This window comes from Haliotis rufescens, unplaced genomic scaffold (genome assembly GCF_023055435.1).
Source record: "Haliotis rufescens isolate VD_foot unplaced genomic scaffold, xgHalRufe1.0.p SCAF_8, whole genome shotgun sequence".
Classification (NCBI taxonomy): Eukaryota; Metazoa; Mollusca; class Gastropoda; order Lepetellida; family Haliotidae; genus Haliotis; species Haliotis rufescens.
The window spans coordinates 37,201,305-37,226,335 of NW_025964372.1; the positions used below are offsets into that span (position 1 = coordinate 37,201,305).

General features: G+C 40.0%; 3 protein-coding genes across 3 annotated transcripts; all 3 read right to left on the minus strand.

Moving 5' to 3' along the window:
- Positions 1–1,942: 1,942 nt before the first annotated feature.
- Positions 1,943–4,958, minus strand: LOC124128593 (perlucin-like). The gene is made up of 4 exons (XM_046492033.1): positions 4,886–4,958; positions 4,711–4,796; positions 3,555–3,648; positions 1,943–2,185 (listed from the first exon to the last, which is right to left on the minus strand). The coding sequence occupies exons 1-4, from the start codon at positions 4,947–4,949 to the stop codon at positions 1,962–1,964; spliced, it is 468 nt and encodes a 155-aa protein (XP_046347989.1). The 5' UTR covers positions 4,950–4,958; the 3' UTR covers positions 1,943–1,961.
- Positions 4,959–12,268: 7,310 nt separating this feature from the next.
- On the minus strand, positions 12,269–15,249 carry LOC124138421 (perlucin-like). Its single transcript, XM_046505060.2, has 4 exons — positions 14,910–15,249; positions 14,727–14,812; positions 12,748–12,841; positions 12,269–12,496 (listed from the first exon to the last, which is right to left on the minus strand). The coding sequence occupies exons 1-4, from the start codon at positions 14,971–14,973 to the stop codon at positions 12,276–12,278; spliced, it is 465 nt and encodes a 154-aa protein (XP_046361016.2). The 5' UTR covers positions 14,974–15,249; the 3' UTR covers positions 12,269–12,275.
- Positions 15,250–19,684: 4,435 nt separating this feature from the next.
- Positions 19,685–22,410, minus strand: LOC124128596 (perlucin-like). Its single transcript, XM_046492036.2, has 4 exons — positions 22,344–22,410; positions 22,165–22,250; positions 21,270–21,363; positions 19,685–20,014 (listed from the first exon to the last, which is right to left on the minus strand). The coding sequence occupies exons 1-4, from the start codon at positions 22,405–22,407 to the stop codon at positions 19,788–19,790; spliced, it is 471 nt and encodes a 156-aa protein (XP_046347992.1). The 5' UTR covers positions 22,408–22,410; the 3' UTR covers positions 19,685–19,787.
- Between the last annotated feature and the right edge of the window lie 2,621 nt (positions 22,411–25,031).

Genomic DNA, 25,031 nt, shown 5'->3' on the forward strand with positions numbered 1-25,031 from the left:
ACAAGAAAAAGTGTTGGGGATGATAGTATGTTGTGAAAATTGTAATGATTAAAATAATACGAAATTATCTGAATGTCTCCTACAGAGGAGGATTTTAATGGTGTTTTGTTAACTATTTATGATGTAGATGGAGTGATGCCCCTTTAGTTGTGTGAAATTAATGGTATGAAACACGTCTCGATCAAATAGAGAAATATTAGATGAGATAAGGTGAGGTGACATGGAGTTTAACGTTTCACTGCGTGTGCCTGTGCGTGTGCGTGTGCGTGTGTGCGTACATACATGCTTGTACTAGTCCAGTCTTTTATGTATTTAACATGACGTAACCAAGGGATCCAACCACCGATCAATATTTCGGAGTGCGGCGTTAAACAACAAACAAACAACCGATCTTCCGCTCTCAAGGCAGACGTTCAATCCACGGAAGTAAGCTCGAAAAATAGTCAAAAGATTGACACCACTCATCTGTGAACAACCAATATTGTCTCATGACCTTGAAAATTAGATCAGATTGACGTGCGTTCGTGCCTGGCTGCTTGTACTAGTCCGGAGTTATGCCGGTATTGTATTGCTAGACCACTGAGATACCATACCATAATTTAACATGGTTAACCCACATCGACACATGAAAATGATTATCCCAAATGCGTAGATGGATGCTCAAAGATGCCCATCTCTCGATTGTCTGGCCCAGACTCGAATTTGTACAAACTGCGGTCATATAGCTGGAATATTGCTGAGTGCGGCGTTAAATAACAAACAAAAATACTATATCACCACTACTAATACTACCAGAACTACCACTGCTGCTGCTACTTTTAAGGGCACAGTCGTCTAAGGCTGCAGTTCACTGTGCAGATATGCGTCCCTTGGACACTCCAAGAGCCTATGGTTCTGGGTTCGAATCTCGGTTCGCCCTGATTATTTTTTCTATTTCTAGATTTGCCAGCACCTTACCCGCCCTCGTGGGTTTCAGCAAAGTGATAATCGTAACCGGTTTTTTCTCCAACATTAAGCCGTGCTATTACTGGAATACTGTTAAAGGTGGCGTTAAACACAACTCACTCACTCACTCACTCTGTTTATGCCAGGAAGGTATGAAGCTAGATTCTGTGAGCTCATCAACGGGAATGAGGGGCGCGGTAGTGTCAAGAAGTGTTTTTTTTATCCCGATTTTACTTCTGTCTCTGCCTTCATACACGCTGCCAAAGTGTAAACTGATGCATATCATAGACATTCTATACCCCTTGCTTCACAACCCCCTTAAGTACAGCAAAATATCTTGACCTAGACCATATGGAAAGGTTTCACCCCCTGCTGTTGTATTCAATCCTTGTTTTTTGCCACATCGCTTGACCTGTACTGACAGTAAATGTCACCCTCTTGCCTCCTTTTGTGAGTGAGTGAGTGAGTGAGTATGGTTTTACGCCGCTTTGAGCAATATTCCAGGGGCGGAGTACACCAGAAATTGGCTTCACACATTGTACCCATGTGGGGAATCGAACCCGGGTCTTCGGCGTGACGAGCAAATGCTTTAATCACTAGGCTACCCGACCGCCCCTTGTGAGGCTCCGTTACGTGATGTGGACCAGCCTTACTTTTTTAAACACAATACACTATCGGGCAAACAATCAGACCGCCGTTTGATTGTGAACAGCTGGAAATGCACCAACTGCGAAACCCACTGTAATCATCACTGCCAGATGAATCGATGAAATACACGTTTTCAGAATTGTGATTAGCCCGTTATGACTGGCTTATTCCCACTTTGTATATGAGCTGATGGGCCTTGACACCCCTCCCAAAAAACAAACCCAACAACAACCAAAAACCAAAACCAAAAAAAAAACAAGCAAAAAACACACAACAACAAACAACAACAAAACAACAAAAACAACAGCAAACAAACAAACAAAACAAAACAAAACAAAACAACAATTCATTGTCATGTCAGATATGATTTATTGCAAAACTGGACATTCACAAACAAAGTTATTTGCATAGTGGCAAAAATAGTCACCCCATTGGTAATTGTAAGCTTTCGAGAGGACAATACAATGTTGAGTGAGAGGGTTGTTTGGTTCTCGTGGTCCCCAGTTGGTGTAGGTCATCTGCTGTTCTTCCCCGTTCCACGACCACCTCCTGGTCTGGCGGAAGTCACTGCCACCCAGGAAGTAATTTGGGGCTATGGACATTAAAGGTATACACAGACAAAGACTTTCTCTTTGTTAAGACAGATCAAGGTAGAACAAATCTTACATATCGATTGAAAGACATGTTTCCTTGACATATACAGTGGAATCATGTTATCTCGAACTCTGTTATCTCGAACGTATTCTCCGGTCCCTACTGCGTTGCTATATAAACGCATATAAATGTGCCTGCTTATCTTTAATTCTGGATACAAATACATTGTTCACTCGGACCCAACTTTGGACTTATTCGTAGCTCATACAACAAAATACGCGCTTCAAGTAGATTGCATACTAAGAGTAGAATTGAGTTGGTTTGTCACGTTTGATGAGGAATACTGTTATGTGGCAGTGGAGACTGTGAGTAATTTATGCTCGATCGTTCGAGACGTTTCGGCGTGGGACAGTTTCCAGAAGGCTGGCTGTACTTATATAAGAGGACACGGGGCGATTGAAGGCATTTTACAACCTGACTTATGTCTTATCTACTTGACAAGTTTTGGATTGGATGCCTGGTTGTAAGCAACGAATTCCTGCCACCTCCAAAGACTATGCTAGAATCAAGAACAGAGATATTCAAGACATTTCCTTATTACTGCTACCACTTATTAGACGCATTGTATTGCCTTGTTTGATTGTGAAGATAAAACTGTGTGTTTCAATATAATTCATTGAGTTCGCATGGTTATTTACTGATTTTACAATTTCGTTTCTGAACGAACCGATTTCGGGATTAACCTCAGCATTTTAATTGGAGATCACCTCGTACACTACTACTACCCCCAACTGCGATATATTACCATATCACATGGGCATACCCAAAGCACGATACAATTATTATCCCGGTCAATGGATCAGTGTGCACTGGATTTCATTCTCAGCTCCCTGGGAAGTATACAACCCAAGCTGGCAGTGAGGCGTTCAATTTCACATTACCATCTCATACTACCGCGTACCAATTCACTGCTGGGTGAACAGGTTTCGAACAAATTCACTTGTCCGAGGTGACACAACATGTGCTACATGTGTTTCAGTGTTTCAGTGTCACCCATCCAACAACTTTCTGCAACCAATGTTGCTGTGTACAGGACCACGTACTACTGCTACTGCTACCACTATTACAACTGACACCGAAGACAAAGGTATATCATATTTACCAAGACGGCTACTATAAGAATATGTCAAATGGTGTTGGAAATGGAAATTAAAACTAACGTGGTCAACTAAAAAGAACAGTTTACCAGTGAGTTTGGTTCTTGAGATAAAGACTTGATTCTAACACAAAGTTAATATTCAACATATAACACCTAGTTAGTATTCAGCATATGTTAGATAATCGTTGGAAACCCACTGTCAACTTACCTTTTCCCCGAACCAGCGCAAAATGCCTGAGGAAGTCATCCTCATCTTTACTTGTCACCTTGGCAAGGTCACTCCTCAAATATCGGCACATGGACTGAAAGAATCAGTCAAGGGTAATTGTTACACCTTATAATCCTCTGGTTACTATCTTTAGAGGTAACAGTAAATTTTGATGTTGACAATATCACTGTGGTTTAACTGAACAAGATCGAATTACCATGAATAGACATTTACACAAATAAATGGAACCAACTAATTTATTGCCTCACAACGAACCTTCTGTGGTGTAACATCCGCATGCCGCATACCTTTTAGTTTACGTTCCAAAACATACAACTGCAAAATACCTCACTACTTTCGACAACAGTATAATAATTGATTACGGTTACAGGCACTACAATAAATTTGAAAATTAGTGATGATGGTAACACAATGATTATATCTTACGTTTACCCATCGGGCATATTTATTAGAATATATATAAGAATGATTATGTTCGATCCATAGGTCAAAGTAGGTTATAATCACTATGTTACAATTATTACTAACCGTATTCAGTTCTATCGAAAGTAGCGAGGTAGTTAACAGTTGTCCGTAGAGGAACGAAAACTAAACGACATGCATCATGCGGATGGTACATGTTACTTTTACAAAACAAGTGCAACCTTCATGTTTGTGTGTAAGTTCCACAACTTCATTGTTTCATTCCTATTCTCAGATCTAACCAGATGAACCCCTACTCTGATTCAGAGATAGAAACCAATACATTAGTGCACAATTTTTTGGAGAGCTTGTCTTCAAATTCCACACACACATAGGGAAAGATGGGAAAAACACCACCCCTTCTCTATTTTCTTATCTCCCGTACATCCGTGTATCCTTTGGTTATATCTCCATAAATGATATTTTTCTTATGTAGATAAATGTGTAAGAAACCACATGATGAAGCGTTGGTGCAAGAACACCGTTTCTCCAAATGGGCACAGACACACTCGTGTGAAAAGAAGTCCAAGTAGCAATTGGAAGGTCAGTCAAATAACTACATGTATTACCATTGAATAATTTCTCATGTAAATAAAAACTAAAACGTTTCGCAATAAAATATATAAGAAAACGTTAACAAAAAATGATATATAAATGTAAATAGTGGATCTACCCGAGCTTCCGGGAAGGATCCCTTGTATGTGGAGAACCAGTAGCATGATGTTTTATGTCTGACAAACCCAAGGGGGCATCGGTCTCCTGTAGGAAAGAACACCAGTGCAATATTATAATTATCTTACAATAAAAGATGTTTTGTGTGATTAAACTAAAGATTATAACAACGTCACCTTGCACTTGAGTCAGCAGCCCGAAACCGACAACCATCAGAGTGAGTACGTGGTGAGGAGCCATTGCAGTCGATAACGGGGTAATGCTGGATAGAACGTTAGTCAAACCTCTATATACAAGATGCTAGGTGTGAAGGTATTGATTCGACAATGAGAACGGACACATATTGATGAAATGTGGTATATTGATCTTGTACATGTGTTGCACCTAAAATGACGATCAAAATATAATGTACATATTGTTATGTGTCTATTCCCAAATTGAAACAATATGTTAACCCAGACATCTGTTCGTAAAAGAACTTAGTGTGAAACCAATCAACAACCAACAAATGGTATACAATTAACAAATAAACAATTGTATTACAAAATTATCTAGGTTTACAAATCAACACAAATTACTGCACAGCAGTTACAATGGCAGTACACAATAGTGTGGTAGTACAATATCAAATGGCGGTATATAATATGATGACAGTGGTCAGTATCAAATACAAAAATACAGTGGTTGTTGCGCAGTGGCATATAAACTATTAACAAAATGCGAATCCCCTTACTGTTGTATGCGGGGAACTAAACGTGACTCTTGATATTGATGAAATAATTCAGATAATAAATTCGGGGAACTAAATGTGACTCTTGATATTGATGAAATAATTCAGATAATAAATTCGGGGAACTAAACGTGACTCTTGATATTGGTGAAATAATTCAGATAATAAATTCGGGGAACTAAACGTGACTCTTGATATTGGTGAAATAATTCAGATAATAAATTCGGGGAACTAAACGTGACTCTTGATATTGGTGAAATAATTCAGATAATAAATTCGGGGAACTAAACGTGACTCTTGATATTGATAAAATAATTCAGATAATAAATTCGGGGACCTAAACGTGACTCTTGATATTGATGAAATAATTCAGATAATAAATTCGGGGAACTAGACGTGAATCTCTTCTTAATTAGATGAAGAAATGTAAATTTGCAAAAAATGAACTAAATATGAGTCTCAAAATCTATTGCTATTAACCTTTCAGTCTAGCCCTATTTTGGCTGGCATTGTTTCGTCCTATTGCGACGGCGTATCTTAACTAACCTGTTCTACTAGCTACGTCCTTCCTTGACGAGCTTTAAAACGACATTGTTGAATGTACTCCTATCGCGACGACACATCATGCCAATCTGACTTAACTCGAGCAAGTCCGATTTACCTCGTTTAGCACGTGAAATACACTGCAATATAACGATATAGATAATCAACAGATAGTAATCGATTGTTCAACATTTGCCCACATCATTTTCTCATTGACCCAGGTTTCATTGAACAGTAGATACTCAAGTTGAAGGTCATTTGGGCTCAATATCTTGAATGGCCACCATTATAGTCCAAAACTGACTGGCATCGTCCTCCAATGGAAGCAATTAGATCCCGAGAGTAGAGTATATGAAGAGGACACTGAAAATCAGTGATTACAAATGGTGTTCGCGAAAAGGGTAAGCATGTCCTTCTCTACCAGTAGCACCTGCCATGCACACAATTTGCATCAAAAGGTAAGTATTTATTGCCCGATGCTGCAAAACAGTACTCCTGCCATGCGACAGCCACCTGTAAATAAACCAGACAATCAAGTGATCGATGGACCAGAGAATCAAGTGACATGATAGTGCATTTACTGAATTTGTTGAAACTAATAAAAACGGCATGTTCATTTTAAAATACGCAGCTGCTGCTTATAAGTCAAGAAGAACGTTCAAGAAATATATTTGTCTTGCACATAATCATTATATTATCAATTATCTACTGAAAAATTGTTAACAACCCTAAAAAGTCAGGAATGTGAAAAGAAACTTTAAAAATGTCTTATTCTTTTATTATTTTAACGCTGAGTGTATTTGAACTTAGTTTCCTGCACGATTGTCAAGTTTTCACACTCCATGTTCATTGCTATTTGTGCAAAGACATGTGATTATTCTGTAATCAGTGTGATGTTCATAGGTGTAAGCTGAAGGTATGCTAAATTTAGGCTCAACGATATGAAGCCCATTTCCATTGAATGTCAAAAGGTTGTAAAACGTGTTTCGTGTGAACATAAGACATTGTGAGGTGAGGAGACGTTTAACGTCGCGTTCAAAATACCATTGGGGCGGTCGGGTAGCCTAGTGGTTAAAGCGTTCGCTCGTCACGCCGAAGACCCGGGTTCGATTCCCGACATGGGTACAATGTGTGAAGCCCATTTCTGGTGTCCCCCGCCGTGATATTGCTGGAATATTGCTAAAAGCGGCGTAAAACCAAACTCACTCACTCACTCACTCACTCAAAATACCATTGCACTTGTATAGCGACGTGCAGGCTTTTGGTATGACCTTCCGCTCTCCGGGTAGACGCTCTACCCCTAGATCACAGAGGTGGTCTGGTTGCTGTAATCTTTGACTAGGTGAATATACATGAAACGCAGTGGCACTTACCTTACAAGGCAGGTCATAGGTTATGAACTATTTCGAGAATTGTTTTTTAAGGACAAGAACATGTATGTCCTAGTCATCTCTAAGATACTGTCTCCCTTTGTGAACATCGGGTGTTGGTGGGGATACTTTCCAATTCATCATTATATTTTTATTGCCTGTGTATGGCCTTTTTGAAAATTAATAAATCTGTCATAACAGTAAGAGGAGAACAGCAGAGAACAGCAACTCCAAAGAGCAGAAGTTTTATTTTATTTTTTTTGTAAAAATGTTGCCACTCTGCTTGTGTGGGTCGTATTTCATATGCAACACTAAAATGTACTGATATTGATTTTGCGTATATGAACTGACATATTCTGCGGAAGGTCCTCACAAACGTTTAATTACTGTGTCTGACGTACCTGTGATATCTATGATCTAAACCCACAGCTGCCCATCTCTCACAACCATGAAGTCACACGTTTGTGCGGCAACATCAGGATGGAAAAGGGCCATGGAAACACAGCTCAGTTTCATCAGTGGAGCAGTTTTAGCATTTTCGTTTTGCACTCAAGTACAAAACCGTGGAAGGGACATGATAAATAAACAAAACGAGGCAATTTTATCTGAGGTAACGAATTAATGTGTTGAAGCCACGATGTGGTATCTAGAGGTAATGACTTAAAACTTTGAAGCCACGAAGTATCTAGACTACAGGGATAGTGTGTCTAAGCTACAGGGACAGTCTGTTTTGACTACAGGGATAGTGTGTCTAGACTTCAGGGATAGTCGACCCACACTACAGGGAGAGTAGTCAACCCAGACTACAGGGATAGTGTATCTAGACTACAGGGATAGTCTGCCTAGACTACAGGGATATTGTGTCTAGACTACAGGTATAGTCTGCCTAGACTAGAGGGATAGTGTATCTAGACTACAGGGATAGTGTGTCTAGACTACAGGGATAGTGTGTCTAGACTACAGGGATAATCTACCCACACTACATGGATAGTCTGCCCAGGCTTCAGGGATATTGTTTCTAGACTACAGGGATAGTCTGCCTAGACTACAGGGACATTGTGCCTAGACTACAGGGATAGTGTGTCTAGACTACAGGGATAGTGTGTCTAGACTACAGGGATAGTCTGCCCAGACTACAGGGTAAGTGTGTCTAGACTACAGGGATAGTGTGTCTAGACGACAGGGACAGTCTGCCTAGACTATAGGGATAGTGTGTCTAGACTACAGGGATAGTGTGTCTAGACTTCAGGGATAGTCTACCCACACTACAGGGATAGTCTGCCCAGGCTTCAGGGATATTGTTTCTAGACTACAGGGATAGTCTGCCTAGACTACAGGGACATTGTGCCTAGACTACAGGGATAGTGTGTCTAGACTACAGGGATAGTGTGTCTAGACGACAGGGACAGTCTGCCTAGACTATAGGGATAGTGTGTCTAGACTACAGGGATAGTGTGTCTAGACTTCAGGGATAGTCTACCCACACTACAGGGATAGTCTGCCCAGGCTTCAGGGATATTGTTTCTAGACTACAGGGGTAGTGTGTCTAGACTTACAGGGATAGTCTACCCAGACTACAGGGTTAGTGTGTCTAGACTACAGGGATAGTGTGTCTAGACTACAGGGATAGTGTGTCTAGACTACAGGGATAGTCTGCCCAGTCTACAGAGTTAGTGTGTCTAGACTACAGGGATAGTGTGTCTAGACTACAGGGATAGTTTGTCTAGATTACAGGGATAGTTTGTCTAGACTCGGGGGTAGTGTGTCTAGACTACAGGGATAGTGTGTCTAGACTTCAGGGATAGTTTGTCTAGATTACAGGGATAGTTTGTCTAGACTACAGGGATAGTGTGTCTAGACTACAGGGATAGTGTGTCTAGACTACAGAGATAGTTTGTCTAGATTACAGGGATAGTGTGTCTAGACTACAGGGATAGTTTGTCTAGATTACAGGGAAAATCTACAGGGATAGTCTCCCAGACTAAAGGTAGACTTGTTTAAACTGATGTCACGTTTTCTATTTCAACATTTGTGAAATTACTTCTTCATCACATAGAACTCTTCCAACCATATCACCTCAAGTGCTTACCAAGAAAATGAGTTTCACATGAAGGCTATTTCGTTTACTTACATATACTGCGCCACCACGACATGTATAATAAGTTGTAGGAATACACTATCGATTTGTTCTCTACTGTCACTCCAATGTCATTGGAAACTCTTAATGTTGCATTTCCCCTCTGCGCTGTACTCAGATCACAGCAGACCATGCATGCTAATGGAAGTCTTTCCGTGTATTTTACACATTGTTTTGCATACTTATAAAGACAGTTTAATACAACAGCGAACGCGGAAGAACATAAGAATGCAAAAGTATACCTGTTGGAGAAAAAGTCCCGCCATTGTAAACAAAGGATGGAAAGTGAAAGTAAATAGCTTTTGACGTTTCATGTCATTCACTTTAAACAATACTTTTAATTCTTTATGATATATATTCATGTAACTTTGCAGATACATTTAATTCGAAATAAAATTGATGATAAACATATATTTATTAAATAGGGTGTGTCATTTGTCATATCATGTTTTTGCAATGGTTGGAATACTGTGAGTGAGTACGGTTTTCGGTCGCTTTTCACGCTATTCAAGATATCACGACAGAGGACATCTGGGGTTGACTTCACACACTGTACCCATGTTGGGATACAAACCCAGGCGTTCGGCGTGACGAGCAAACACTTCACCCCAACAGGGCCCCACTGGATCCGGAGAACATGATATGGGATGATAAACAACTGGCGCGATCCAACTACAAGACAGAGTGTTGGGGATAATAGTATGTTTAGAAAATTGTAATTATTGAAATAATACGAAGTCATCTGAATGACGCCTACAAACGAGGATTTTAAAGGTGTTTCGTTAACTATTTATGATGTTTATGGAGTGATGCCCCTTTAGTTGTGTGGAGTTTAACATCACCTTCAAGATTGATGCGCTTATATAGCAATCTGCGTGTGCGTGTGCATGTGCGTGCGTGTGCGTGCATGCATGAGTTGGTGCGTGCTTGTGCTAGTCCGGACCTTTGCCGGTTTTACAGTGCTAGCCCACTGAGATGCAATGCCGTAGTTTAGCATCGATATCACATATGGACACATTAAACTCAGATTCCGAGCCGATCAGTCCTTGTTTTATCCCCATAATGCAGCGCGCCAGGGAAGTACAATCGTTTAAACGTATTTCGGTATGACACGGCCAAGAGATTGAACCACCGATCTTCCGCTGGGCAGACGTTCCAGCTTCCAACACTATTTAGGACTTTAGAAGGGCGACAGGTCTGTTTCAAGACATTCAAAGGTAATTCTGATAATTCAAGGAAATCTTGATATTCGTGAGTGCACTGACATTATTTATAAGGTCTGTTATCTTTTGCTGCTGCCATGTATGTGACCTTTCAAATTGTCTTTGTGATCGTTAACTGTGTGTTTAAACATAACATGTTAATGATTAATTGATCGTATGTGTTTATTTACTGATTTCACAACTTAGTTTTGTACGAACCGTTTTGTTAGGTTAACCTTTGCGTTTTAATTAAGAAATCACATCATAAAAACAGTATATTTGGCAAAGAATATTATACGACTCAAAGAGTGGTTGATCATGGAGATAATCCTAGGTACTACTACCACCACCACCACTACTACTACTACTACTACTACTACTACTACTACTACTACTACTACTACTACTACTACTACTACTACTACTACTACTACTAGTAATTCACCCGTTAAGATCCGGGTTAGAATAGGTCTTCAGCAACCCATGCGTGTCGCTAGGGGCGACTAACGGGATCGGGTGGTCAGACTCGCTGACTTGGTTGATGCATGTCATCGTATCCCGATTGCATAGATTGATGCTCATGACGTCAATGACTGGATTGTCTGGTCCACACTCGATTATTTACAAACCGCCGTCATATACCTGGAATATTGCTGAGTGTGGCGTTATACAACAACCAAACAAACAAACCAAACGAAATCATAAATCATAAAACCTTCCTCTTTATGCCAGGATTGCACGTAGGGAGATTCTTTGATTTCAGTAACGGGACAGAGGGGCGCGGTATGGTCCCGAAGTGTTTTATTAAATCCGGATTCTGGTTCTCTCGGCCTTCACAAACGCTGTCCAAGTGTGAACTGATGCATATCATGGGCATTTTATACCCCTTACTTCACAACCTCAAGCTATCTTGATATAAACTTTGTTAGTGTCTCGAGCTAGATCATATAGACGGGTTTCATTCCCTGTGCTGTTTTCAAGCCTTGGTATTTGTCACATGACTTGACCTGTGCTTGAGTAAATGTGCCCCTGATGCCTCCTTTTGTGAGACTCCGTTTGCAGGATGTGGACCAGCACTATGTTTGAACGCAACGCGCTACCGGGGAAAAACAACCAGGCCACCTTTGACTGTAAACTGAAGAAAATGCCCCAAGTAACCTGTGAGTGAGTGAATTGGGTTTAACGCCACTTTTAATAGTATTCCAGTTATATCGCGGCGTGTCAGCTTAATGTGGGAGGAAAGCCCCAGGTGATGCAGGTCTCAGACGTTTACCACTTCGGTGAAACCCACGAGCACGGGTATGGTGCTGACAAACCTTGAAACATAATCGGAGCGAACCGGGATCCGAACCCACAATCATAAATTTCTGGCGTGACCAAGGGACGCATCTCTGCACAGCAAATCGTGGCGCCTTAGACGACTGGACCACCCGTGCCCCCTTCATCATTGAGAGATGAATCGATGGAAATACACCGATGTTTTCTGTATTGTGATTAGCCGATAAGGATTGGCTTATCCCACCTTTGTCTATACGCATTTAATCTAAAAAATAAACAACCAAGTGTCATGTCAGTAATAATTTATTACAAAACTGGACATTCACAAATATAGTGAATGGGTTCGTGGCAATAAAAATCAGCCCATTGGTAATTGAAATCTTCCCAGAGGACAAGACATTGTTGTGTGAGTGGGAGATTTGATTCTCCTGGTGCCCAGTTAGTATACATCATCTCCTGCTCTTCCCCGTTCCACGACCACCTCCCATTCTGGCGGAGGTTACTGCCACCCAAGAAGTATCCATCAGCTGTGGACATTAAGAGTATACATAGACAAAAGCTTTGTCCAGGTTAAGACAGATAAGGTAGAATAAATCTTACATATCGATTAAAATACACGTTTCCTTGACATAGATGTAATATACATTGATACTACTTTAGCCATGATTTGGACATATTCGTTGAACATAAGTTTCACACCACACAACAAACAACACACTTCACCTTGTTAATATTCAGCATATTCTGATTTATCGCTAAAACAAAAACGCTAACTTACCTTTTCCCCAAACCAGTTCAAAGTGCACGAGGAAGTCATCTTCATCCTTACTCGTTATGTTGGCAAGGTCACTCCTCAAATATCGGCACATGGACTGAAATGAACAACCAGAGCTACCAGATAAATGTTAAAACTCATAATCCTCTGGTTACCAACTTTACTGGCAACAGTTGCTGGTCACGTTTAGTTTACCTGAGCAGGATGGAATTACCTGATGGAAAAAAATACACAGTGAAGCCAATTAATTCATAAAAAAACCCATCTTACGTACAAATTGCTGTAAATGTAAAATGGCGGCCAGTGTATGCACAGATGGAATCTCCTACTAGTTGTAAACCCTGAACATGCCCATCGAATGCATCTTATTCGAGAGCAACCCTTCTGTCTTGTGAATATGTTTGATCTAAAGTTTGTTTGTTTAACGCCGCACTCAGCAATTGTCCAGCTATTTGACGGCCGTCTGTAAATAGTCGAATCTGGATCAGACATTCCAGTCATTGACATGCAATGACATGCATCAACCAAGTCAAGGTTCCTGACCACCTGATCCGGTTTGTCGCCCCTTACGACAAGCATAACCGCCTTTTACGGCAAACATGGGTTTTTGATATAAAGGTCAAAGTAAGATATAACCACTGTGTTACGAGTTACCACCACTATTTCTCAACGTTATTGGTATTCTAAGGTCTATCCAAATGTACTCAAGGACAGAAAACCTGTGCAAGAGTGAATGACTTCAAATTTCACACATCCCTTATTGATTTTCTTACTTTTCCTGTACCTCCATGTACAATTTTGTAATCATTCGTCACCACTCGCCCCTTTCCGTAACCTGCAAGAAGACTCGTCCGCCTATCGATGAATGTTAATAGCGAAAATACGACAAACCAATCAAAATGCGCGTATGATTTCAAGTTCTTCGTCAAAGAATCCCTCAGAAATAATTTTTAATTTTACATATATCTTGCATTTAAAAATATACCCAAAACACAGTTAAATGTGTTCTATCATACTGTAAAATTCTGCATGTTCCGATGTGCTTTAAATTGCATCTGAAATATATATAATATATGGGAATATTTGTGAACCATTACGCAACGAGTGGACAATTGTTTTAGGTATGCCCGTTTGCGCTAAGACGGAACCCGGTCGCAAAAAATGGCCACGAGAGGGGCACGAGTCGCTAAACGGCTTGTCCCGGAATAACACGAGTTGGTCACGAATGTTTTGTAATATATCCAGAAATGCGATCGTAAACGACGTGATGAAGGGTTGGTACCGGAAGAGTGTGTTTCTCCAGATGCGCACAATTACAGCGGCATACGATATGATGCAGGTAAGCAGTTGTAAGTGTATCCAAATAGCTATTGGCATGGAGCCGTTACTATAGGTTGTAGCAGTGTCACGAGGAGTATGTGTCGTTTTATGCATCCCTCACTAGGTTTTATACCACTCGCCTCCGATTAGCGGTATGAAACCTTACGCGGGACGCACCCTGAGTGATACTGCCTCAACGAATTTATCTTACCGACATGTTTCAATCTGCCATTGTATTAGAATCAAAAGAAACTGAAAATTGATAGAAAACAGCACAGGCTAAGTTATGCGGTGTCATGTAACTAACTTTGACTCGAAAACAGCGTGAGGATTTTTGCTTCGAAGCGGGGTATAAGGGACTTATTCTCCCGGTGAGAAATCCACGTGCAGCCAGTTTTCTTCGTGGCGGGGTACGATAAGGTATGATAAAGTAAGTTATCGATTTCCCTTTCTGTATTCAATATGAGTATGTAATGTGACGTGTTTTGTAAGAAAATATATAAGAAAACGATTTTACAAATGGCTGTTACAACTGGAAATATTTGTGCTGTCTATATTCAAGGTGTATATATGTTGTCATCGAATAATACTCAATATGTCTATTGCTATTTTAGTTTTATCTTATTCCAGAACTTGAAATCCGAAAATAAAATCAGATTTACCAGAGCTTCCGAGAAGGATCCTGTGGTTGTGGAGAACCAGTAGCATGACGTGTTGTGTTTGACAAACCCAAGGGGGCATCGGTCTCCTGCAGAAACGAACAACAATGTAATAAATATACATGATATGTTGAATTAAGAGTGCTAAAGACCAAAGATCGCAACCCAAGATTACAACAACGTCACCTTGTACTTGCATAAACATGCAGAAACCGACAACCATCAGAGTAAGGACTTGGTGTGGAGCCATTGCAGTCCATATCAGAATAATGCTGGGTAGAACGTGAATCAAACTTTTATACAAGATGCTAGGTGTAAAGGTATTGATTTTGATATGAGAACGGACACATGTTGATGAAAAGTGGCATATTGATCTGTGATAAGTGTTACATCTAAAGTGACGATCAAAATAAAGTATGACGACACATTTTTTAGGAAACAAACACAATTTACGTTCCTGGGAGTTTAGACAGGTTCCATAATTGTCAAATTAATCGTCGTCGTAACCATAAATTGCTGCGTTTGGGCGATGCTTAACATGAAACTGACCGTACGTGAAGCATGCATATATGGGTATAAAACGGTGTCATAACAAATTAAGTCAACAGAAAACAGCGAAACACCCGAGAATAGCAAAAGGCTAACTGTTAAACAGCGAGAGAGGGCAAGTGGTATGGTGCAGTTGGGGACAGGGTAGGCACCCATCGCAATAATTATGAACGAAACCGACAATCACTAGGGTTTTTGCTTCAGATAAACTCATTGTCCACGTTTAACATCGCCCAAACGCAGCAATTTACGACGATGATTCATTTGTTACGTTACGTTTTACAATACTGGGACCTGTCTTATCTTCCAGGAATGTTAATTGTGCTTGTTTCTAAAAATGTTTCAGTATACTTTATTTTTATCGTCATTTTATGTGAAACATATCCCAGATCATTATGCCACGTTTCATCAACATGTGTCCGTTCTCATTTTAAAATCAATAATCTCGAGCGAGCATGCTGTGAAAGCTAGTAAGCTGTGGGCTTAGATATTATATAACACACGTCAGACATAGTAATTCAGCGTTTCGTGTGAACTTTCCGCCCTTCATATATGCTGTCAATGTCTATACACATTAATGTTGCATATAAAATACGACACGCACAAGCAAAGTGAGGACATTTTTACAATGAAGAGTAAAACATCTGCTCTGTGGAGTTTCCACCTGCTATGAAAGATTTATTCATTTTCAAAAAGGCCATACACTTGCTACACAAAACATAAGGACAAATTAGAAAGTCTTCATCCTGACACCCGGTGTATGGAGACAGTATGTCCCGGCCCAATGGAACAAACATCTTATAGAGGATCAGGACATACGTTTTGTGGTCCTTAAAAAGAAATCCTCGAAATAGTCCTCACTCATATACTGTAGTGTAAGATGTGTACCATGGCGTATCAGGTGAGAGGAAATGGAGTTTTATAATCGCGTCCATGATTATTGCACTTACATAGCGACGAACATGCACACGTGTGTGTGTGTGTGTGTTCATAATTATTGCACTTACATAGCGACGTACCGACGTACATGCACATGTGTATATATAAATATGTATGTGTGTGTGTGTGTGTGTGTGTGTGTGTGTGTGTGTGTGTGTGTGTGTGTGTGTGTGTGTGTGTGTGTGTGTGTGTGCTTATGCCGATATTATAGTGATACGCAATGCGGGAGTTTAGCATCGATACCACACTCAGTAGTAGTAGTAGTAGTAGTAGTAGTAGTAGTAGTAGTAGTAGTAGTAGTAGTGGTGGTAGTGGTAGTGGTAGTGGTAGTGGTAGTGGTGGTAGTGGTAGTAGTAGTAGTAGTAGTGGAGGTAGTGATAGTGGTGGTAGTGGTAGTGGTAGTAGTAGTAGTAGTAGTAGTAGTAGTAGTAGTAGTAGTAGTAGCAGCAGTGGTGGTGGTAGTAGTAGTGAGTCAGGGACTTTGGTTTAAAGCCGCTATTAACAGTATTTCAGTCACACCACAGCTTAATTTGGGAGGAAAGTCGGACATTGACCATTCTGGTGAAACCTACCAGCACGGGTATGGTGCTGACAAATCTAGAAATATAATTGGGCCGAAGCGGGATTCGAACCCATCACCATAGATTTCAAGGGATCCTAATCTTCACTACGTAGACGACTGGGCCCCCATTAGTAGTAGAAGTAGTAGTAGTCGTAGTAGTAGTAGAAGTAGTAGTAGTCGTAGTAGTAGTAGAAGTAGTAGTAGTCGTAGTAGTAGTACTATTCTTGTTGTTTAATACCTCACTCAGCAATATTCAAGATATCTGGCAGCGGTCTGTAAATAATCGAGTCTGATACAGATTGACATCATCAGCATCGATCCATGCAATTGGGATACGATGACGTGCATCAACCAAGTTAGCGAGCCTGACCACCAGATCCCGTTTGTCGCCTCACCTTACCTCACCTGTTATTGCTCTGTTTAAACGAGACGTGTTTCCCACCATCAGTCCCCCTCCTCACAACTAAAGGGGCATCACTCAATATATAAAAATTAATAGTTAACGAAACACCATTAAAATCCTCGTTTGTCGGCCTCATTCAGATGATTTCTTATTATGTCAGTAGTTACATTTTCCCACAAAATTATAGTATCTGTGTCACGGAACTGTGCTCCAATGATCAGGGTTGTCATAAAACAAGAATAAAGTAATTATGAAATCGTGTAATAGGTTCACAGGTTTATTACTAAAACTGTTAATTGCACCAAAAGACGGCAATAAAAGGATCAAATAGGCCAAATCTGCGCTGACAAAGAACACTGATTAATTACATCAGAGTACATACACAAGCGGCTTAGCTAAGGACTGTATTACAGTAATAAAATGAGAGTAGCTAAACAACATTTTGACGAGATATAGACAAGATGCACAAACATGCAATAAAGTCGATTGCGACCAATTGACACCTGAGGTAATTAACTCAAACTCAAATAAGTGTAACGGGAGGACTTAACCCTAAAATTAGTCACTTCAACAATAAAATGTTGTTCTCCGGAGCCAGTGGGGCCCTGGTGGGGTGAAGTGTTTGCTCGTCACGCCGAACGCCTGGGTTTGTATCCCAATATGGGTACAACGTGTGAAGTCAACTCTTGATGTCCTCCGTTGTGATATGGCCTAAATAAAGTGAAAGGCGACCTAAAACCGTATATACACTTACTCACTCCTAAACTATGTCAGGTCCTTGCGGTCAACCTAGTACCTCTGCCACAGTGTCATGTGACATGTTAAACGGCCTATTTATCAAACTACAAACGTTCATCATCCATTTAATCTTTAAGTATCTACAAGTTAGATTAACATACTTTATGAAAGGGTTAATAAAGAATTTTAGAGTTAATATCATGAAACGTCAAAAACTCTATACTATCACGTATTTATCCGTTGTTTACAATGGCCGGACGGATTCACGCACAGGACCTCTTTTATTCTTAAACTTAAACTATTTATTTGGACAGACGAGGTTGATATTGTTAAAAGAGTTTTATTTGACGTTGAAGTACTTTTTCAAAATGTGCAATACAAAAGCAGTGACATCAGTTTAAACAAGTACCGTCAGTCCGAGTTCTCACTCTTCCATATTACTGCTGTGGGCAGTGGGGTAGCCCAATGGCCAATGAGTTCGCTCATCGCGCCGAAGGACCGGCTTCGATTTCCCACATAGGTACAATGTGGGAAAGATGTCTTGTCATTTGTTTTCAAGCGTATGTACGTAACGTCATCGACCTACGTGAGGGACTCGAATCACACGAGCTAATCCCGTCCTCCATGAACATGAGAGTAAGTGAGTTGTGATAACGCCGCTTTTAACAGTATTCCAGGTATCACGCGGCGTGTCAGCTAAATGTGGGAGGAAAGCCCGAAGTGATGCAGGTCTTAGACGTTTACCACTTCGGTGAAGCCCACGAACACGGGTATGGTGCACAACATCCCTAGAAACATAATCAGGGCGAACCGGGATTCGAACCCGAAACCATAGGTTTCTGGCGTGCCCAAGGGACGAAACTCTTCACAACGAACGACAAGTCGGAGTACGAAAGAGTTTGTCAAAAGGGGATTGATACATTGACATTGTGAGCAGATCTGACAGATCTAATTGCTGCTTCCCGAGGCTGAGGGACAACTTCCATGGCTCACGTCATGGTCATAATATTTCAAAACAGCCACAATTTGGTTTTTGATATGCAAAGCATCCGAAATCGATGAACATCATATTTAATCAAATTAATTTCGTAAATGAGCATCAATAATACTTCACATATTGTAGCACTGGGAAATACAAGGGCCATTAGAGGTTTCTTCTGATAATATGGGTCTCAAAGGTTTCCAAGGTAACGACACGTGTTACTGAATATGAATAGATTAATTCATACACTTTGTCACCTGTCACAATGGTAAATATTCTCTCTTCGAAATATTGATCAAGTGAGCCAAGGAACAAAAGAAACTTTACCTCTCGGTTGATTCTATCATTATGTTTGATTTTCAAATGAAAATATCTTAAGTTATCGATATCATATCCAAAAAAGATGAACTGTGCTGACGCTTATAGTCAGCACTCAAAGAATAATTCTACATGCACATGTATGCATTGTTAAAAATATAATTTGATTTTCAACTTTTAAAGCTTAATTATATGTATTGGTATCTTTGACATCTTATCTTTGAAATCAATAAATTTGTCTTTGTTTTTTGCACAAATTTACATTTCAAACATAGTTCACATCATGTGGTTGCAAATTTATTTCGTACCCAAGTCTTCATTGAATCAATTTTGTACACTAATTGACCGAGTCACAGATTACGTTCAACGAACCGTTGCCGGAATGACTTATGGCAAACTAGACATAATCAATTTGAACAACAGTTCTTTCAATTTTCAATTGCATAAAAAAAAGAAGGTATACTTTCTTTTGCCACTCAGTATAGCCACATCGTATTGAGCGAAGTGCTTGGGTTGGCCTTCAGCAAGAAGTGTTAAATGAACAGGTTAAATGAACACATCATCCATGATAATTTATTTCAAAACAGAACACTCACAGATGAAATTAAAAATTCCTTGGCAGTGAATATCAGTCCATTTATAGTTTTGAAAAGATTTCATGATGTCGAGGCAGTTTTGCTTGTTTGCACCGTTTGGCTGACCAGATGCCCAGTTGGTGTATGTCATCTGCGTCTCCTCCCCCTCCCACATCCACATCCCCTCCAGGCGCAGGTCAGAGCCACCCAGGTAGTAGACATCAGCTGGGGGTCAGAGGTTAGTTCAATCAAGAAGAGTTACGGATAATCAATATAAGGGTGATTGACCAGTTTTACTGGGAGGGAAACCTCGACTCAGCTTCTGCTGCTGCCACCACCACCTCTACTACTTAAATCACATGGCTTATATTCACCTTACAACCCCTCGCTCACATTCAGGATACAACCCCTAGCTTATATTCAGGATACAACCCGTCGCTTATATTCAGGATACAACCCCTAGCTTATATTCAGGATACAACCCGTCGCTTATATTCAGCTTACAACCCCTGGCTTATATTCAGGATACAACCCGTGGCTTATATTCAGGATGCAACCCCTGGCTTATATTCAGGATACAACCCGTCGCTTATGTTCAGCTTACAACCCCTGGCTTATATTCAGGATACAACCCCTCGCTTATATTCAGGATACAACCCCTCGCTTATATTCAGCTTACAACCCCTGGCTTATATTCAGGATACAACCCCTAGCTTATATTCAGGATACATACCCTCGCTTATATTCAGGATACAACCCCTGGCTTATATTCAGGATACAACCCCTGGCTTATATTAAGCTTACAATCCCTGGATTATATTCAGGATACAACCCGTGGCTTATATTCAGGATACAACCCGTGGCTTATATTCAGGATACAACCCGTGGCTTATATTCAGGATACAACCCCTGGCTTATATTAAGCTTACAACCCCTGGCTTATATTCAGCTTACAACCCCTGGCTTATATTCAGGATACAACCCGTGGCTAATATTCAACATATATCACTTGGATAATATCTGATTAATATTCAGCACAAAACACCGAGCTAATATTCAGCATTCAGCATACAGTTAATATTCAGCATACAGTCCAAAGATCTTATTCAACACACAAAACGTAGACACAATAATATGTAGCATATAACAGCTAATTTATATTCAGCATGTAACACCTAGTTAATATTCAGCATATAACACCTAGTTAATATTCGGCATGTAACACCTAGTTAGTATTCAGCATATAACACCAAGTTAATATTCAGCATGTAACACCTAGTTAGTATTCAGCATATAACACCAAGTTAATATTCGGCATGTAACACCTAGTTAGTATTCAGCATATAACACCAAGTTAATATTCAGCATGTTACACCTAGTTAGTATTCAGCATATAACACCAAGTTAATATTCAGCATGTAACACCTAGTTAGTATTCAGCAGATATTAGTTTATTGTTGGAAACCCAACGTCAACTTACCTTTTCCCCGAACCAGCGCAAAATGCCTGATGAAGTCATCCTCATCTTTACTTGTCACCTTGGCAAGGTAACTCCTCAAATATCGGCACATGGACTGAAAGGAACAGTTACAGCTACCAAGTTTAAAACCCACAATCATCTGTTACAGTCTTTACATCTGTTCGCGTTCAGATAATATCACTATGGTTTAAGTGAGCAAGATGGAATTACCAGACGGAAATAAATAAACATCTGCACAAAATAGAACCGACCAATTCATAAACACCCAAATGTATGCATTGCTGTAAATGTTCGATGACAGGTATATGCACACTGGAATGCCCTACCAGTTGTAATACGGAACATGCGTATCAAATGCGTCTTATTCGTAAGTAACTGTTCCATCATCGACAGTACTGGGTATTTTACAGCTGTTTCGGAACGTAACTTAAACGACATGCGTCATGGTTCATGTTACTATAACATCACATAAGTTTTATCAGTACAGCCTTCGTGTTTATGACTTATATAATTAGCTACACAACGTTATTGTTACCAATGTTATTCTCAGATCTAACCAGGTGAAGTCTGAGTCTGATGCATGGATAGAAAACCAATCCAGTATCACGTCAACCAATAGAAAAAGAGCATGGCTTCAAATTTCACATACATCTGGAAATATGGGAAACACCCATTCTATAATGTCTCATATCCCGTACCTCCGTATACCCTTTGGTAATATCTGTACAAATGGAAGTACATAATGAAGGGTTGTAAGGGACGCTGTATTTCTCCAGATGGACATTATAACAAGTCAAGTAAAGTAACAAAACATGTCATTGCTATACTATTGCTATTTAGTTTTACTAAACCTCTTGTTCAATAACTTGAAATCAGAAAACAAAATCAGATTTACCCGAGCTTCCGAGAAGGATCCCTTGGTTGTGGAGAACCAGTAGCACGAGGTTTTATATCTGACAAACCCAAGGGGGCATCGGTCTCCTGCAAGAGATAATACAATATATATATGCATGAGATATTGAATTAAGAGTGATGAAGACCAAAGATTACAATCCAAGATTTCAACTACGTCACCTTGTACGTGTATAAACATGCAAACACCGACAACCATCAGAGTGAGGACTTGGTGTGGAGCCATTGCAGTCGATAACGGGTAATGCTAGATAGAACGTTAGTCAAACTTATATACAAGATGCTAGGTGTGAAGATATTGATTTCAAAAGTGGGAACGGACACATGTTGATGATACGTGGCATAGGGATCTGGTATAAGTTACATCGATACTGGGGATTAAAATAAAGTATACCGAAACACAATTTACGTTCATAGAAGGCAATATTCCAGCTTTATGACGGCGGTCTGTAAATAATTGAGTCTGGACCAGACAATCCAATGATTGATATCATGATCATCGATCCACGCATAAGATGGATGACATGCATCAACCAAGGCAGCGATAGGATTACTATATTTAGATGTTGGTGTCGTGTGTAAACTTCCAGCCCGGTTGTCCGCGGACGGTAATAGTATGTTTGGAACGTTCCAGTATCTGGTTAGAGTATATAAGGGGACAAGAGCGTGTTTACGTATCTCGCACACATTTTCATCACGTCAAGACCAGCTTTCATGTGAGGATCGCTAATCATCGCTGACTCAATGCCTAGCCCATCACTGAAGCTCGACCACACTCGCCGCTGGGTGAATATATATATTATTATCACTGACTTTTGCTATCACCACTATAATTTTGTATTTCATACTGCCCACTGCCATCATAATATTTCTTGCCATTGTATATTGTACTACCACTCTAATGTTTACTGCAATTGTAATTGCTGAGCTGTAATTTGCATTGATTTGTAAACTCATTGAATTTTGTGCTACATTTGTTAGCGTATACCGCTTTTTCATTTCATTTACGTACAGATTTTTGGATTAACATATGGTTTCAATTTGGGAATCGACACGTAACAATTATATACAATACATTCTGTTGAATACACGAAATACCTCCAGAAAATGAAATGAGGAGAAAGCAAAACATCATCAGTTGCAGTTTTCTTTCTGGTTGTGTATCGGGTGTCTAACAGATCATCGTATATATAGTGGTTATCACGCGAGTGTGTTTGGGGATGGTTAGTATCCTATCATATAGTGTCATTCTTTAATTCTGTGCTTGAAAATCGCTTTCTCTCTATAACAAACATTACCGAAACATTGGAATGCGCGTATTAATATTTATTACGTCAAAGGGTAAGTGATGTGTCAGTCGGACAATGACAATAACCATAGTTCCAACTGAAATCTGTTTCTTATACAGTGGCGAAACAACATACACGCAAAACAACAATTTTTTTAATTGCCTTTAGCGGCAACCCATCGGTCTGCCCGCTAGAGTAACTGCCCTTTGTCAAAGGGAAGCTACTCTAACCCTAGTCTATGAGACGTCACTGCTACGTTCAGACGTTGTTGACAGTCGGCCTGTCCTGTCATAACGTTAAGAAGTGCAATCAGATGTACACATAGCGACACATCGAAATAAGGTAACAATTAAAACATACTTCGGCCAAATCCAACTATTTTAATTTGTGGAAAAGGTTTCAAGCCGCAGAGGTCTAAAAAGCACAGATATGGCTTCTGATCCCGCTTGTCTAGGCCTAGTGCCCTCGCAAAACTGTTTCGAAATTTATATCTCCAAAGTTGCCAAAACTTATAAAATGCCTTATTAGCTACGTCACCGTCAGACACTGATTTTCAGTATATTAGACTGTTCTTTTGATAGTGATAGCAATTACCCCCCTAGTTTATCCAGATTCCCGATGGTTAATTCTGACTCGATCGCCGAATGTGACGCCATGTTTGTTTAAACTGAACACTGAAAGTAGTCCTACTTGACCTTTGATATTTGCATCTCTCTCCGCATATGACACCAACGGATATCGTTTTTATCCGTTGGCTTTATCCTGCCGAGAAACCTACCCATTATATGATAAATAATGGCAACATTTCTGGGTAAACGAGGATGTCAGAAATAAAAGGCAACTCGTCTTCTACGTAAACGTATTATATCCATTTAAGAGTACAGCCGATTGATCATTCATGACTTCGACCCAGCAAAATAAAGGCAACAATATTCAGATAATTCATAACACTGGAGAAAATACAACGAGCACGCCACATCTGTCGGGTAATCACTTTAAACTAACCGTCATTGATCTGGACAATGTTGACAGAAAATAACTATTGTGTTTTGAAAACAGGCCAACCTCTTCAACTCTTCTCGTTCATTTTCATCTTTCAAATTGACCACATTTGTTTAGAAATTAATTTTTAAACGTCACGTCCAGGAAGAGGGTTGGGGTTTAACTCATCGGCTTCTACACTTCTTCATCATCGGCTTCCACGCTTCTTCATCATCGGCTTCCAAATCTTCTTCATCATCAGCTTCAAAACTTCATCATCAGCTTCCATAATTCTTCATCATCGTCTTCCACCATTCTTCATCATCGACTTCCACACTCCTTCAACATTGGCTTCCACACTTCTTCATCAGTTTCAATGCTTCTTCATCATCGGCTTCAACACCTCTTCATCATTGCCTTCCACACTTCTTCATCATCTGCTTCTACACTTCTTCATCAGCTTCCATGCTTCTTCATCATATGCTTCCTCACCTCTTCATAATCCACTTCAACACTTCTTCATCATAGGTTGCCACACTTCTTCATCAACGGCTTTCACACTTCTTCATCATAGGTTTCA

What these genes read in the sequence shown, in the direction of transcription:
- LOC124128593 (XM_046492033.1), bottom strand. Translation starts at nt 4,949, where the DNA reads ATGGCTCCTCACCACGTACTCACTCTGATGGTTGTCGGTTTCGGGCTG. An exon ending in GATCCTTCCCGGAAGCTCGG is followed by an intron (nt 3,649 to 4,710) that starts GTAGATCCACTA and finishes TGATTCTTTCAG; the next exon opens with TCCATGTGCCGATATTTGAG. An exon ending in TGCGCTGGTTCGGGGAAAAG is followed by an intron (nt 2,186 to 3,554) that starts GTAAGTTGACAG and finishes TAATGTCCATAG; the next exon opens with CCCCAAATTACTTCCTGGGT.
- LOC124138421 (XM_046505060.2), bottom strand. Translation starts at nt 14,973, where the DNA reads ATGGCTCCACACCAAGTCCTTACTCTGATGGTTGTCGGTTTCTGCATG. An exon ending in CATGTTTATGCAAGTACAAG is followed by an intron (nt 14,813 to 14,909) that starts GTGACGTTGTTG and finishes TCGTTTCTGCAG; the next exon opens with GAGACCGATGCCCCCTTGGG. An exon ending in TGAACTGGTTTGGGGAAAAG is followed by an intron (nt 12,497 to 12,747) that starts GTAAGTTAGCGT and finishes TAATGTCCACAG; the next exon opens with CTGATGGATACTTCTTGGGT.
- LOC124128596 (XM_046492036.2), bottom strand. Translation starts at nt 22,407, where the DNA reads ATGGCTCCACACCAAGTCCTCACTCTGATGGTTGTCGGTGTTTGCATG. An exon ending in GATCCTTCTCGGAAGCTCGG is followed by an intron (nt 21,364 to 22,164) that starts GTAAATCTGATT and finishes TGTTCCTTTCAG; the next exon opens with TCCATGTGCCGATATTTGAG. An exon ending in TGCGCTGGTTCGGGGAAAAG is followed by an intron (nt 20,015 to 21,269) that starts GTAAGTTGACGT and finishes TCTGACCCCCAG; the next exon opens with CTGATGTCTACTACCTGGGT.